Source organism: Ranitomeya imitator, chromosome 2 (genome assembly GCF_032444005.1).
Source record: "Ranitomeya imitator isolate aRanImi1 chromosome 2, aRanImi1.pri, whole genome shotgun sequence".
Taxonomy (NCBI): domain Eukaryota; kingdom Metazoa; phylum Chordata; class Amphibia; order Anura; family Dendrobatidae; genus Ranitomeya; species Ranitomeya imitator.
Genome location: NC_091283.1, coordinates 123771055 through 123784563, shown reverse-complemented (window position 1 = coordinate 123784563; position 13509 = coordinate 123771055). Strand labels below are relative to the sequence as shown.

General features: G+C 42.8%; 1 protein-coding gene across 2 annotated transcripts in view; it reads right to left on the bottom strand.

Moving 5' to 3' along the window:
- ATP1B4 (ATPase Na+/K+ transporting family member beta 4) overlaps positions 1-13509 on the bottom strand; it is a 69162-nt gene that overhangs the window by 18756 nt on the left and 36897 nt on the right. Inside the window, exon 2 of one of the 2 annotated variants that reach the window (XM_069747189.1) lies at positions 13357-13396. The exons of the other annotated variant lie outside the window; for it this stretch is intronic. Coding sequence (XP_069603290.1) covers positions 13357-13396 — 40 coding nt within the window. The remainder of the gene's footprint in view (positions 1-13356; positions 13397-13509) is intronic. 2 annotated transcript variants of the gene reach the window in all.

The window sequence follows — 13509 nt, the reverse complement described above, 5'->3', positions numbered from 1 at the left end:
TGAAGCCAAGTATCTCACCCATTGCACCCTGTGTTTGGACCACGCTTGTGTTGTGGGTAGTGGTCCAATCACAGGGAGCAATGGGTAAGCTACTTTGCTTCATACACTAAGTTTATGAAGCGATTTTTTACTAGTGTTTATGGTAACGTGGTGGGATGGCTTTTACGTTTTTTTAATCAAAATTATGTTACCAAGTACCCTCTATTATTTTAATGCACTGTTGCTATTTATTTATTTATTACTGCAGGGTATTTGCTAATGTTGTTTTGGATTTTGTGTGCTTAATGGCCAGTGTGAACATGCGCCTACACTCAGCATGCACACCATCTTATTTTCCAGTCCCTTGCTTTTGGTTTCTCTTACAGATTACGGTAGGTGTGCTTTGACTCCCCTCTTTTGTCCTTTCCAGTACCTGACTGTAACCTTTATCAAAGTGGTTTTCTACTCTGTTTGCCATAGCGAATATTCAGGTTCCTTTTTTTTTAGTGAATTATTGGCACTTCTTCTTTAACCTTCGTCCGGCTGAGTAGGTACAATTGTAACTATTCCGTTTTAAAATTACAATAACTTTTTTTTTTTCCAAAAGCCATAGAGGGCTGAAATTTCGTGACATCTCTGCAGTTTTGGTCCAGAATATATTGGCCAAACTTCAATAAAATATATATGAAGGTACAATTGTACCTCGGCAGCCTGTTAACGTTGTAAAATTATGCAGCCTGACAAAGGTTAAGGATATTCCAGTCAGAACACCATTACCTATCCATGGGTTAGGTGATACATTATACATCAGGTGAGATCCAAGCACTTTTTAGACCCATTAGAATGAAGCAGAAATGCGCTTGCTCGACAGCCACTCCATTCATTCTCTATGGAACTGCTGGAGCGCATTATTTGTCTTTCTCTGGCAGTCCCGTAGTAAATGAGTTGTTATGTTTGCTAATGACAGGTGTTATGAAGGCAATCCAGAAACACAGTGTGCTTAGCGATCAGAGCGCACACAGTGATCTGACAAATACCCAAAAATACAAGAACGAGCTCTGAGACGTGGAAACTCTGTAGACTGCACACCTGATCCTATCCTAAACACAACTAAAAGCGGCTGTGGATTGCGCCTAACAACTACCTAGGCAACTCGGCACAGCCTAAGAAACTAGCTAGCCTGAAGATAGAAAAATAGGCCTGACTTGCCCCAGAGAAATTCCCCAAAGGAAAAGGCAGCCCCCCACATATAATGACTGTGAGTAAGATGAAAAGACAAAACGTAGGGATGAAATAGATTCAGCAAAGTGGGGCCCGATATTCTAGGACAGAGCGAGGACAGTAAAGCGAACTTTGCAGTCTACAAAAAACCCTAAAGCAAAACCACGCAAAGGGGGCAAAAAAAAACCACCGTGCCGAACTAACGGCACGGCGGTACACCCTTTGCGTCTCAGAGCTTCCAGCAAAACAAAAGACAAGCTGGACAGAAAAAAAGCAACAAAAAAGCAAAAAGCACTTAGCTATACAGAGCAGCAGGTCACAGGAACAATCAGGAGAAGCTCAGATCCAACACTGAAACATTGACAAGGAGCAAGGATAGCAGCATCAGGCGGAGTTAAGTAATGAAGCAGTTAACGAGCTCACCAGAACACCTGAGGGAGGAAGCTCAGAAGCTGCAGTACCACTTGTGACCACAGGAGTGTGAATTCAGCCACAGAATTCACAACAGTACCCCCCCCTTGAGGAGGGGTCACCGAACCCTCACCAGAGCCCCCAGGCCGACCAGGATGAGCCGCATGAAAGGCACGAACAAGATCGGAAGCATGAACATCAGAGGCAAAAACCCAGGAATTATCTTCCTGAGCATAACCCTTCCATTTAACCAGATACTGGAGTTTCCGTCTAGAAACACGAGAATCCAAAATCTTCTCCACAATATACTCCAATTCCCCCTCCACCAAAACCGGGGCAGGAGGCTCAACAGATGGAACCATAGGTGCCACGTATCTCCGCAACAACGACCTATGGAATACATTATGTATGGAAAAGGAGTCTGGGAGGGTCAAACGAAAAGACACAGGATTGAGAACCTCAGAAATCCTATACGGACCAATAAAACGAGGTTTAAATTTAGGAGAGGAAACCTTCATAGGAATATGACGAGAAGATAACCAAACCAGATCCCCAACACGAAGTCGGGGACCCACACGGCGTCTGCGATTAGCGAAAAGTTGAGCTTTCTCCTGGGACAAGATCAAATTGTCCACTACCTGAGTCCAGATCTGCTGCAACCTATCCACCACAGAATCCACACCAGGACAGTCCGAAGACTCAACCTGTCCTGAAGAGAAACGAGGATGGAACCCAGAATTGCAAAAAAATGGAGAAACCAAGGTAGCCGAGCTGGCCCGATTATTAAGGGCGAACTCAGCCAACGGCAAAAAGGACACCCAATCATCCTGGTCTGCAGAAACAAAACATCTCAGATATGTTTCCAAGGTCTGATTGGTTCGTTCGGTCTGGCCATTAGTCTGAGGATGGAAAGCCGAGGAAAAGGATAGGTCAATGCCCATCCTACCACAAAAGACTCGCCAAAACCTTGAAACAAACTGGGAACCTCTGTCAGAAACAATATTCTCAGGAATGCCATGCAACCGAACCACATGCTGAAAGAACAAAGGTACCAAATCAGAGGAGGAAGGCAATTTAGCCAAGGGCACCAGATGGACCATTTTAGAAAAGCGATCACAGACCACCCAAATGACTGACATCTTTTGAGAAACGGGAAGGTCAGAAATGAAATCCATCGAAATATGTGTCCAAGGCCTCTTTGGGACCGGCAAGGGCAAAAGCAACCCACTGGCACGAGAACAGCAGGGCTTAGCCCTAGCACAAATCCCACAGGACTGCACAAAAGTACGTACATCCCGTGACAGAGATGGCCACCAGAAGGATCTAGCCACTAACTCTCTGGTACCAAAGATTCCAGGATGACCAGCCAACACCGAACAATGAAGTTCAGAGATAAGTTTATTAGTCCACCTATCAGGGACGAACAGTTTCTCTGCTGGACAACGATCAGGTTTATTCGCCTGAAATTTTTGCAGCACCCGCCGCAAATCAGGGGAGATGGCAGACACAATGACTCCTTCCTTGAGGATACCCGCTGGCTCAGATAAACCCGGAGAGTCGGGCACAAAACTCCTAGACAGAGCATCCGCCTTCACATTTTTAGAGCCCGGAAGGTACGAAATCACAAAGTCGAAGCGGGCAAAAAATAACGACCAACGGGCCTGTCTAGGATTCAAGCGCTTGGCAGACTCGAGATAAGTCAAGTTCTTATGATCAGTCAATACCACCACGCGATGCTTAGCTCCTTCAAGCCAATGACGCCACTCCTCAAATGCCCACTTCATGGCCAGCAACTCTCGATTGCCCACATCATAATTACGCTCAGCGGGCGAAAACTTCCTGGAAAAGAAAGCACATGGTTTCATCACTGAGCAATCAGAACCTCTCTGTGACAAAACCGCCCCTGCTCCAATCTCAGAAGCATCAACCTCGACCTGGAACGGAAGAGAAACATCTGGCTGACACAACACAGGGGCAGAACAAAAACGACGCTTCAACTCCTGAAAAGCTTCCACAGCAGCAGAAGACCAATTAACCAAATCAGCACCCTTCTTGGTCAAATTGGTCAATGGTTTGGCAATGCTAGAAAAATTACAGATGAAGCGACGATAAAAATTAGCAAAGCCCAGGAACTTTTGCAGACTTTTCAGAGATGTCGGCTGAATCCAATCCTGGATGGCTTGGACCTTAACCGGATCCATCTCGATAGTAGAAGGGGTAAAGATGAACCCCAAAAATGAAACTTTCTGCACACCGAAGAGACACTTTGATCCCTTCACAAACAAAGAGTTAGCACGCAGGACCTGAAAAACCATTCTGACCTGCTTCACATGAGACTCCCAATCATCTGAGAAGATCAAAATGTCATCCAAGTAAACAATCAGGAATTTATCCAGATACTCACGGAAGATGTCATGCATAAAAGACTGAAACACAGATGGAGCATTGGCAAGTCCGAACGGCATCACTAGATACTCAAAATGACCCACGGGCGTATTGAATGCAGTTTTCCATTCATCTCCTTGCCTGATTCTCACCAGATTATACGCACCACGAAGATCTATCTTAGTGAACCAACTAGCCCCCTTAATCCGAGCAAACAAGTCAGATAACAATGGCAAGGGATACTGAAATTTAACAGTGATCTTATTAAGAAGGCGGTAATCAATACACGGTCTCAGCGAACCATCCTTCTTGGCTACAAAGAAGAACCCTGCTCCCAGTGGTGATGACGATGGGCGAATATGTCCCTTCTCCAGGGATTCCTTCACATAACTGCGCATAGCGGCGTGTTCGGGCACGGATAAATTAAATAATCGACCTTTAGGGAATTTACTACCAGGAATCAAATTGATAGCACAATCACAATCCCTATGCGGAGGTAGAGCATCGGACTTGGGCTCTTCAAATACATCCTGATAATCAGACAAGAACTCTGGGACCTCAGAAGGGGTGGATGACGAAATCGACAAAAATGGAACATCACCATGTACCCCCTGACAACCCCAGCTGGATACCGACATGGAATTCCAATCCAATACTGGATTATGGGTTTGTAGCCATGGCAACCCCAACACGACCACATCATGCAGATTATGCAACACCAGAAAGCGAATAACTTCCTGATGTGCAGGAGCCATGCACATGGTCAGCTGGGCCCAGTATTGAGGTTTATTCTTGGCCAAAGGTGTAGCATCAATTCCTCTCAATGGAATAGGACACCGCAAAGGCTCCAAGAAAAACCCACAACGTTTAGCATAATCCAAATCCATCAGATTCAGGGCAGCGCCCGAATCCACAAACGCCATGACAGAAAACGACGACAAAGAGCATATCAAGGTAATGGACAGAAGGAATTTGGACTGTACAGTACCAATGACGGCAGACCTAGCGGACCGCTTAGTGCGCTTAGGACAATACATAGTAACATAGTAACATAGTTAGTAAGGCCGAAAAAAGACATTTGTCCATCCAGTTCAGCCTATATTCCATCATAATAAATCCCCAGATCTACGTCCTTCTACAGAACCTAATAATTGTATAATACAATATTGTTCTGCTCCAGGAAGACATCCAGGCCTCTCTTGAACCCCTCGACTGAGTTCGCCATCACCACCTCCTCAGGCAAGCAATTCCAGATTCTCACTGCCCTAACAGTAAAGAATCCTCTTCTATGTTGGTGGAAAAACCTTCTCTCCTCCAGACGCAAAGAATGCCCCCTTGTGCCCGTCACCTTCCTTGGTATAAACAGATCCTCAGCGAGATATTTGTATTGTCCCCTTATATACTTATACATGGTTATTAGATCGCCCCTCAGTCGTCTTTTTTCTAGACTAAATAATCCTAATTTCGCTAATCTATCTGGGTATTGTAGTTCTCCCATCCCCTTTATTAATTTTGTTGCCCTCCTTTGTACTCTCTCTAGTTCCATTATATCCTTCCTGAGCACCGGTGCGGACACAGTACTCCATGTGCGGTCTAACTAGGGATTTGTACAGAGGCAGTATAATGCTCTCATCATGTGTATCCAGACCTCTTTTAATGCACCCCATGATCCTGTTTGCCTTGGCAGCTGCTGCCTGGCACTGGCTGCTCCAGGTAAGTTTATCATTAACTAGGATCCCCAAGTCCTTCTCCCTGTCAGATTTACCCAGTGGTTTCCCGTTCAGTGTGTAATGGTGATATTGATTCCCTCTTCCCATGTGTATAACCTTACATTTATCATTGTTAAACCTCATCTGCCACCTTTCAGCCCAAGTTTCCAACTTATCCAGATCCATCTGTAGCAGAATACTATCTTCTCTTGTATTAACTGCTTTACATAGTTTTGTATCATCTGCAAATATCGATATTTTACTGTGTAAACCTTCTACCAGATCATTAATGAATATGTTGAAGAGAACAGGTCCCAATACTGACCCCTGCGGTACCCCACTGGTCACAGCGACCCAGTTAGAGACTATACCATTTATAACCACCCTCTGCTTTCTATCACTAAGCCAGTTACTAACCCATTTACACACATTTTCCCCCAGACCAAGCATTCTCATTTTGTGTACCAACCTCTTGTGCGGCACGGTATCAAACGCTTTGGAAAAATCGAGATATACCACGTCCAATGACTCACCGTGGTCCAGTCTATAGCTTACCTCTTCATAAAAACTGATTAGATTGGTTTGACAGGAGCGATTTCTCATAAACCCATGCTGATATGGAGTTAAACAGTTATTCTCATTGAGATAATCCAGAATAACATCCCTCAGAAACCCTTCAAATATTTTACCAACAATAGAGGTTAGACTTACTGGCCTATAATTTCCAGGTTCACTTTTAGAGCCCTTTTTGAATATTGGCACCACATTTGCTATGCGCCAGTCCTGCGGAACAGACCCTGTCGCTATAGAGTCACAATCAGAAATAGCATGAGTGGAATCACCACAGTAGAAACACAGACCATTCAGACGTCTGTATTCCTGCCGTTCAACTCTAGTCATAGTCCTATCGCACTGCATAGGCTCAGGTTTAACCTCAGGCAGTACCGCCAAATGGTGCACAGATTTACGCTCGCGCAAGCGTCGACCGATCTGAATGGCCAAAGACAAAGACTCATTCAAACCAGCAGGCATAGGAAATCCCACCATGACATCCTTAAGAGCCTCAGAGAGACCCTTTCTGAACAAAGCTGCCAGCGCAGATTCATTCCACTGAGTGAGTACTGACCATTTCCTAAATTTCTGACAATATACTTCTATATCATCCTGACCCTGGCACAAAGCCAGCAAATTTTTCTCAGCCTGATCCACTGAATTAGGCTCATCGTACAGCAATCCGAGCGCCAGGAAAAACGCATCGACACTACTCAATGCAGGGTCTCCTGGCGCAAGAGAAAATGCCCAGTCTTGAGGGTCGCCGCGCAAAAAAGAAATAATAATCAAAACCTGTTGAATAGGATTACCAGAAGAATGAGGTTTCAAGGCCAGAAATAGCTTACAATTATTTTTGAAACTTAGAAACTTAGTTCTATCTCCAAAAAACAAATCAGGAATAGGAATTCTTGGTTCTAACATAGATTTCTGATCAATAGTATCTTGAATTTTTTGTACATTTATAACGAGATTATCCATTGAAGAGCACAGACCCTGAATATCCATGTCCACACCTGTGTCCAGAATCACCCAAATGTCTAGGGGAAAAAAAAAAGTGAACACAGAGCAGAAAAAAAAAAAAAAAAATGATGTCAGAACTTTTTCTTTCCCTCTATTGAGAATCATTAGTTAGGCTCCTTGTACTGTTATGTTTGCTAATGACAGGTGTTATGAAGGCAATCCAGAAACACAGTGTGCTTAGCGATCAGAGCGCACACAGTGATCTGACAAATACCCAAAAATACAAGAACGGGCTCTGAGACGTGGAAACTCTGTAGACTGCACACCTGATCCTATCCTAAACACAACTAAAAGCGGCTGTGGATTGCGCCTAACAACTACCTAGGCAACTCGGCACAGCCTAAGAAACTAGCTAGCCTGAAGATAGAAAAATAGGCCTGACTTGCCCCAGAGAAATTCCCCAAAGGAAAAGGCAGCCCCCCACATATAATGACTGTGAGTAAGATGAAAAGACAAAACGTAGGGATGAAATAGATTCAGCAAAGTGGGGCCCGATAATCTAGGACAGAGCGAGGACAGTAAAGCGAACTTTGCAGTCTACAAAAAACCCTAAAGCAAAACCACGCAAAGGGGGCAAAAAAAACCCACCGTGCCGAACTAACGGCACGGCGGTACACCCTTTGCGTCTCAGAGCTTCCAGCAAAACAAAAGACAAGCTGGACAGAAAAAAAGCAACAAAAAAGCAAAAAGCACTTAGCTATACAGAGCAGCAGGTCACAGGAACAATCAGGAGAAGCTCAGATCCAACACTGAAACATTGACAAGGAGCAAGGATAGCAGCATCAGGCGGAGTTAAGTAATGAAGCAGTTAACGAGCTCACCAGAACACCTGAGGGAGGAAGCTCAGAAGCTGCAGTACCACTTGTGACCACAGGAATGAATTCAGCCACAGAATTCACAACAATGAGTGGAGCGGTGCTGGAACATGCACATTGCCACTTCACTCCAATGGGGTTAAAAGTGCCTAATTCTTGCGAAACGTAGAGGTTCCACTAGGTGATTACTTGTTCCAAGTGGAATACTAATAAACAGTTATCTTTAAATGGGTTCAAAATAGCAAGTTACACAAATTACTAACATATTAGTAATGTCTATTATTTACTGACTTTCAGCATTTCCTCAGTGGGCACTTCATCAGTTCTGTCTGTTAAGGGGCTGTCTGACTGGCTCATTCCAATATGTTAACCCCTTTTTCTGTCTATGCATTGTTCGTAACAGAGAAAGGGTTGGCTAAGTTATTACAATGAGTCAAAGTGGTAACACATTTTTAATGAAGAATATTTAGACATTGCTAATTTTTGCATTTGAGAAGCACAAAAAAAATAAAATAAAAAAAAAAAACAGTTGAAAGATGTGCAAAGCCTTTAAAGTTAATCTGTCAGCAGGATATACCGATTACAATGATACCTGGGTGATGAAATCCGTCTTGTGGTTGTTGTTTAATCTGTATTTGCAGTTTTGAGTTAATGATATGCTTGTGTTTGGGGGCGACCTGTGGGGGGTCTTCATATGGTGCTCTGATTACATATGCATCAGTATGGGCTTCTGACAGGTCACTGATCCCTCAGTGACCTGCCCCCTATTTTACATAATGCATATCCTATTGTGGGGTTACAACAAAAAAAAATTCAACTTCATCAAAATGGCGGCGGTGCTTTGCACTGTAGCATGATACATGCCTAATATGCATATATGCAGTTATGCTTTATTCCATACTATCATGGGGTTAACAAAATGAACTTCATCAAAATGGCGGCAGCGCCTGCACAGTAGCATTTATCACGTTCTGGTAGTTGCTACTGCGCAAGCACCACCAGCACCATTTTGCTGGAGAAAAGAAAATTCGGCTCCATCAAAATGGCACCGGCGGCTCCTGCGCAGTAGCAACTATTACCGAAAAAAAAATTCTATCAAAATGGCACCGCCAAGTTTTTTTCCTCCAGCAAAATGGCGCAGGGGGTGGCACTTGCATAGTAGCATCTATTGGAACACAGCGCAGGCGCCATTTTAGTTAAGTTGAATTTTTTTTTTTGTAACCCCATAATAGTATATGCAGTATGTAGCACGATGGCGCAGTGGTTAGCACTACAGCCTTGCAACGCTGGGGTCCTGGGTTCAAATCCCACCAAGGACAACATCTGTAAGGAGTTTCTATGTTCTCCGTGTTTGTGCGAGTTTCCTCAGGGTCCTGTTTCCTCCCACACTCCAAAGACATACTGATTGTGAGTCCCATTGGGGACAGTGTTGTGAATTCTGCTCTTGGGTTCCCTCCAGTGGTTGTAGGTGGGAATGCAGTTGTCTCTGACTCGCAGTCCTGGCCAGGTGTATCGGATGATTACAATTTTGACTGGGATATTTAGGTGTGCAGGATCCTTTAGCCCTTGCCAGTTGTCAATGTTCCTTGTGAAGTGTTGGATCACTTTCTGGCTTCTCCTGCTTGCTGCCAAATTCAGCAAAGATAAGTGTTTGGTTTTTGTATCTTTGGCACACTGCTGTGTGCTTGTTTCAGTTTTATTCCTGCTCTGATTGTAGGATTCACTGGAGTTGCAGATTTACGCTCCTACATCTTTTAGTTAGATGTAGGAAGTTTTTGTATATTCTGCTGTGGATGTTTTGCAGGGTTTTAATACTGACCGCACAGAACTCTGTCCTATCCTGTCCTATCTAGCTAGAGTGGCCTCCTGTGCTAAATCCTGTTTTTCTGCCTGTGTATGTTTTTTCCTCTCCGACTCACCGCCAATATTTGTGGGGGGCTGTCTGTCCTTTGGGGATTTTCTCTGAGGCAAGATAGTATTCCAATTTCCATCTTTAGGGGTATTTAGTCCTCCGGCTGTGACGAGGTGTCTAGGTGTGTTAGGTACACTCCACGGCTACTTCTAGTTGCGGTGTTAAGTTCAGGATTGCGGTCAGTATAGTGGCCACCTTCTCCAGTGAAAGTTCTCATGCAGCTCCAAGGTCACCGGATCATAACAGGACAGTAGTGATAATGTATGTAGTGATATAGCGGAATAAGATAGCGCTATATAAGCAATGCATAATAAAGAAATAAAATAGGGGTTAGGTCAATGAGGGATCAGTGACCTGCTATAAGCCCATACTGATGAATATCTAATCAGAGCACCACATGAAGACCTCTCACAGGCCGCCCCAGAGCACGAGAATCTCATTAACTGAAAACTACGAATACAGATTAAACAAGAACCACAAGACGGATTTCATCACCCAGGTATCATTTTATTCATTATAACTGCGACAACCTGACACTATCTGTAGGTTACTGAGCACTATCCTGCTGACAAGTTCCCTTTAAGTTACAGTCTCTGATGGAAAGTGGCATTTTATCTGCCCAGTTCCTGGTGGTCAGTGGTATATTCAACTTCTGACTTCTAGTGTTCAGTGATGTTATCAGTCCTGGTGGCCTGGGATATATTAAGCCTCTGGAGGTAAGTAAGCAGTGTAAACATCATCTGATACTTCTTAGCAGAGCAGTAAATAAGGTATTCTGGGTCCCTGTTGATCCACCGCAGCTCAGGGAATGGCACCATATTCTACCACGGTGTTGTTACTACGAATGTAAAACTACGAGATTATTCAGGGGTGTTTGCTGAGACATAAATATACATATATAATATATGCATCGTGTACATGCTTCAGCAAAGACTCTAGATGTATCCCGGCTACTGTATTCAGCACAGCTTCCTCTGTGATATAAAGCTTTGGATGCCGTCTTCATAGTCGTCTGAGATTTGCAGCTGCTAATTGGTTCCAGTTTCCTATTTCACAAAGAATTTGTTTATCTAATATTGTCAGAAATGGAGTTCTCCCAAATATTCTCATTACATCCCCGGCAGTCCTCGATTATCCTATAATATTTACACTATTTAGAAACATATATATGAACTGGAAATGACCATCTAATACTGTCCAACAAGCTCCTGCTTTCCAGTGTGAGGTTTTTTAATTGTAACATTTAGGAGTATAAGCTCATTGCAATTTCCTAATGTTATTTATGAATTGCCACTGATTGTTTCCTGTAGTAGTTTCTGCTGGGAAATGATAGAATAAAACTATTGACCACATTTATAAATATTTATAATCATACAGAAAAACCTTCACATTAGCTTTACAGATGCTTCTAAACCTCGTGGGCAGGGTGACTAAAGGTTTGATAAATACACCACAATTCTGTCTCAATTTGAATGATAAGAACCGGTCTTACATAACCAAAGGTAATATCTCTTTTAGACACTTTTTCTTGCTCTCTTCAGAATGCGTATAACTTAAATTGAAGGAATATGACCTGATCTAATACAAAACTGTGCGCCAAAATTGCGCTCAAATTATTCGCACTAAATAAACTAATATGTGGTTTACACTTAGATTACATCCCGACTGCCCTCTGTATGGATAAGGAAAGCCCATCTCTGCCCCTGTATTTGATTGACTTCTTTCTCGCATCTAAGCTTTTGGTCCAGTTAATCACTAATTTGTATGAATATCTGTGATTGTGGACAAATAAATATTTATCTATTTGTTTGATTGCAAGGTTTATTGCTCGAGGACATCTTAGTTTTGATCTTAATTCTTTATTTTGTTAGACATACTCAAGTGCATTTTACTTAATCCGCACAGTGTTTGCATAAATAAGATTATTTTGGGAGAAGTCGAATTGTAGCTATCATACCTTAATCATTTGGGGTATTTTACCTCTTCGTATAGGACATGTGTGTACTGTAGTATCATTGCTTGTATTAGATCGTCTCACTATATGTATCCACTTCTTAGAATTTTGCACGTGTTATATATTTTTTGATACACTTTCAGGGCATCTTTCGCTCTGTGTGGGACAGCAGATAACCCACGTCGGTTGATGTTGGTGCAGGTTTGTTGATCTGTTTTTACTTGCGTGTTTCCCAGATGAAGCATTAGTCTAGATAAAGTTCACAGTAACAGATGGAAATTTAGTTAAGTTTATTCCCATAGTGCAGTGTAGTTATGGGAACAGTCAGTCATGGAAACTATATCATGCAGAGTCCTGAACATCTATCTGTGACTACGGGAATTAATTACTAAGGTTTTAGCTCATGGTTATTAAATAGCTGTAATGAATGAAGCCAGAAATAGGAAAGGAACTTGGTGTACAGTAGTGGAGGCAGCCGAGATCCATTCTTTCCACTTACTCTTAGCTTTTGCTAATAGATTGTTAGCCTGAGAACATCGATGTTGAAATGAAAAAGGGGCTGTCCTGTGGTGGTCTCATTATTGTGACATTTATATTTATAGAGTACTTATTGGTTTGGCAATAAGCACCATTTAGGTTTAGATAGCATCCAGTCTTCTCCCACATGGTCCACCACATTAGCTGATGGGATCTAATATGTAAGCCTTGAACAGTTGACACTTGGTTCAGTGTTGGTTCCTTCTCAATAAAGGGGTATTCTCAAGTCTGAAACTTATCCCCCGTCTGTGGGATAGGGAGTAACTTTTTAATCGCTGGGGGTTCGACCACCATCAATCCAGATTAGTGGGGCTCTCCAGAACCCTGGCTAAATGGAGCAGAGGTCAATCATGCACATTGATGATCCATTCATTCTAAAGTGCCAAACATAAACCAAGCACTGCACTCCACAATCTCTCATCTTCATTCAATTGAGACTCTCTTGAGACCCCCCATTCTTGGGATAAGAGGGGGCCACAGCAACTGGACCCTCAGCTACTTAAGAATTCCAAACTTCAGAATACTCCTTTAGGCTTCGCCGTAAATCAATAGCTCTGATTCCCTAACTAAAATAGTCATAATTATATACAGTCAGGGACAAAAGTGTTGGCACCCTTGAAATTGTTCCAGAAAATGAAGCATTTCTCCCAGTTAAAATTATTGCTATCACAAATGTTTTGTTATACACTTTTATTTCCTTTGTGTGTATTGGAACAACACAAAATATAAAAAAAAGGCAAATTGGACAGAATTTCACACAAAACCCCAAAAATGGTCCAGAAAAAAAAAAATTGTCGTCAACTTTCCAAAATTGTGGGTAAACAACTTTGTTTCAAGCATGTGATTCTCATTCAAACTCACCTGTGGCAAGTAACAGGTATGGGCAATATGAAAGTCGCACCTGAAACCAGATAAAAAGGGGATAAGTTGACGCAATCTTGGCACTGTGTGTATGCGTGTGCCACACTAAGCATGGAGAGCAGAAGGAGGAGAAGAGAACTGTGACAACTTGAG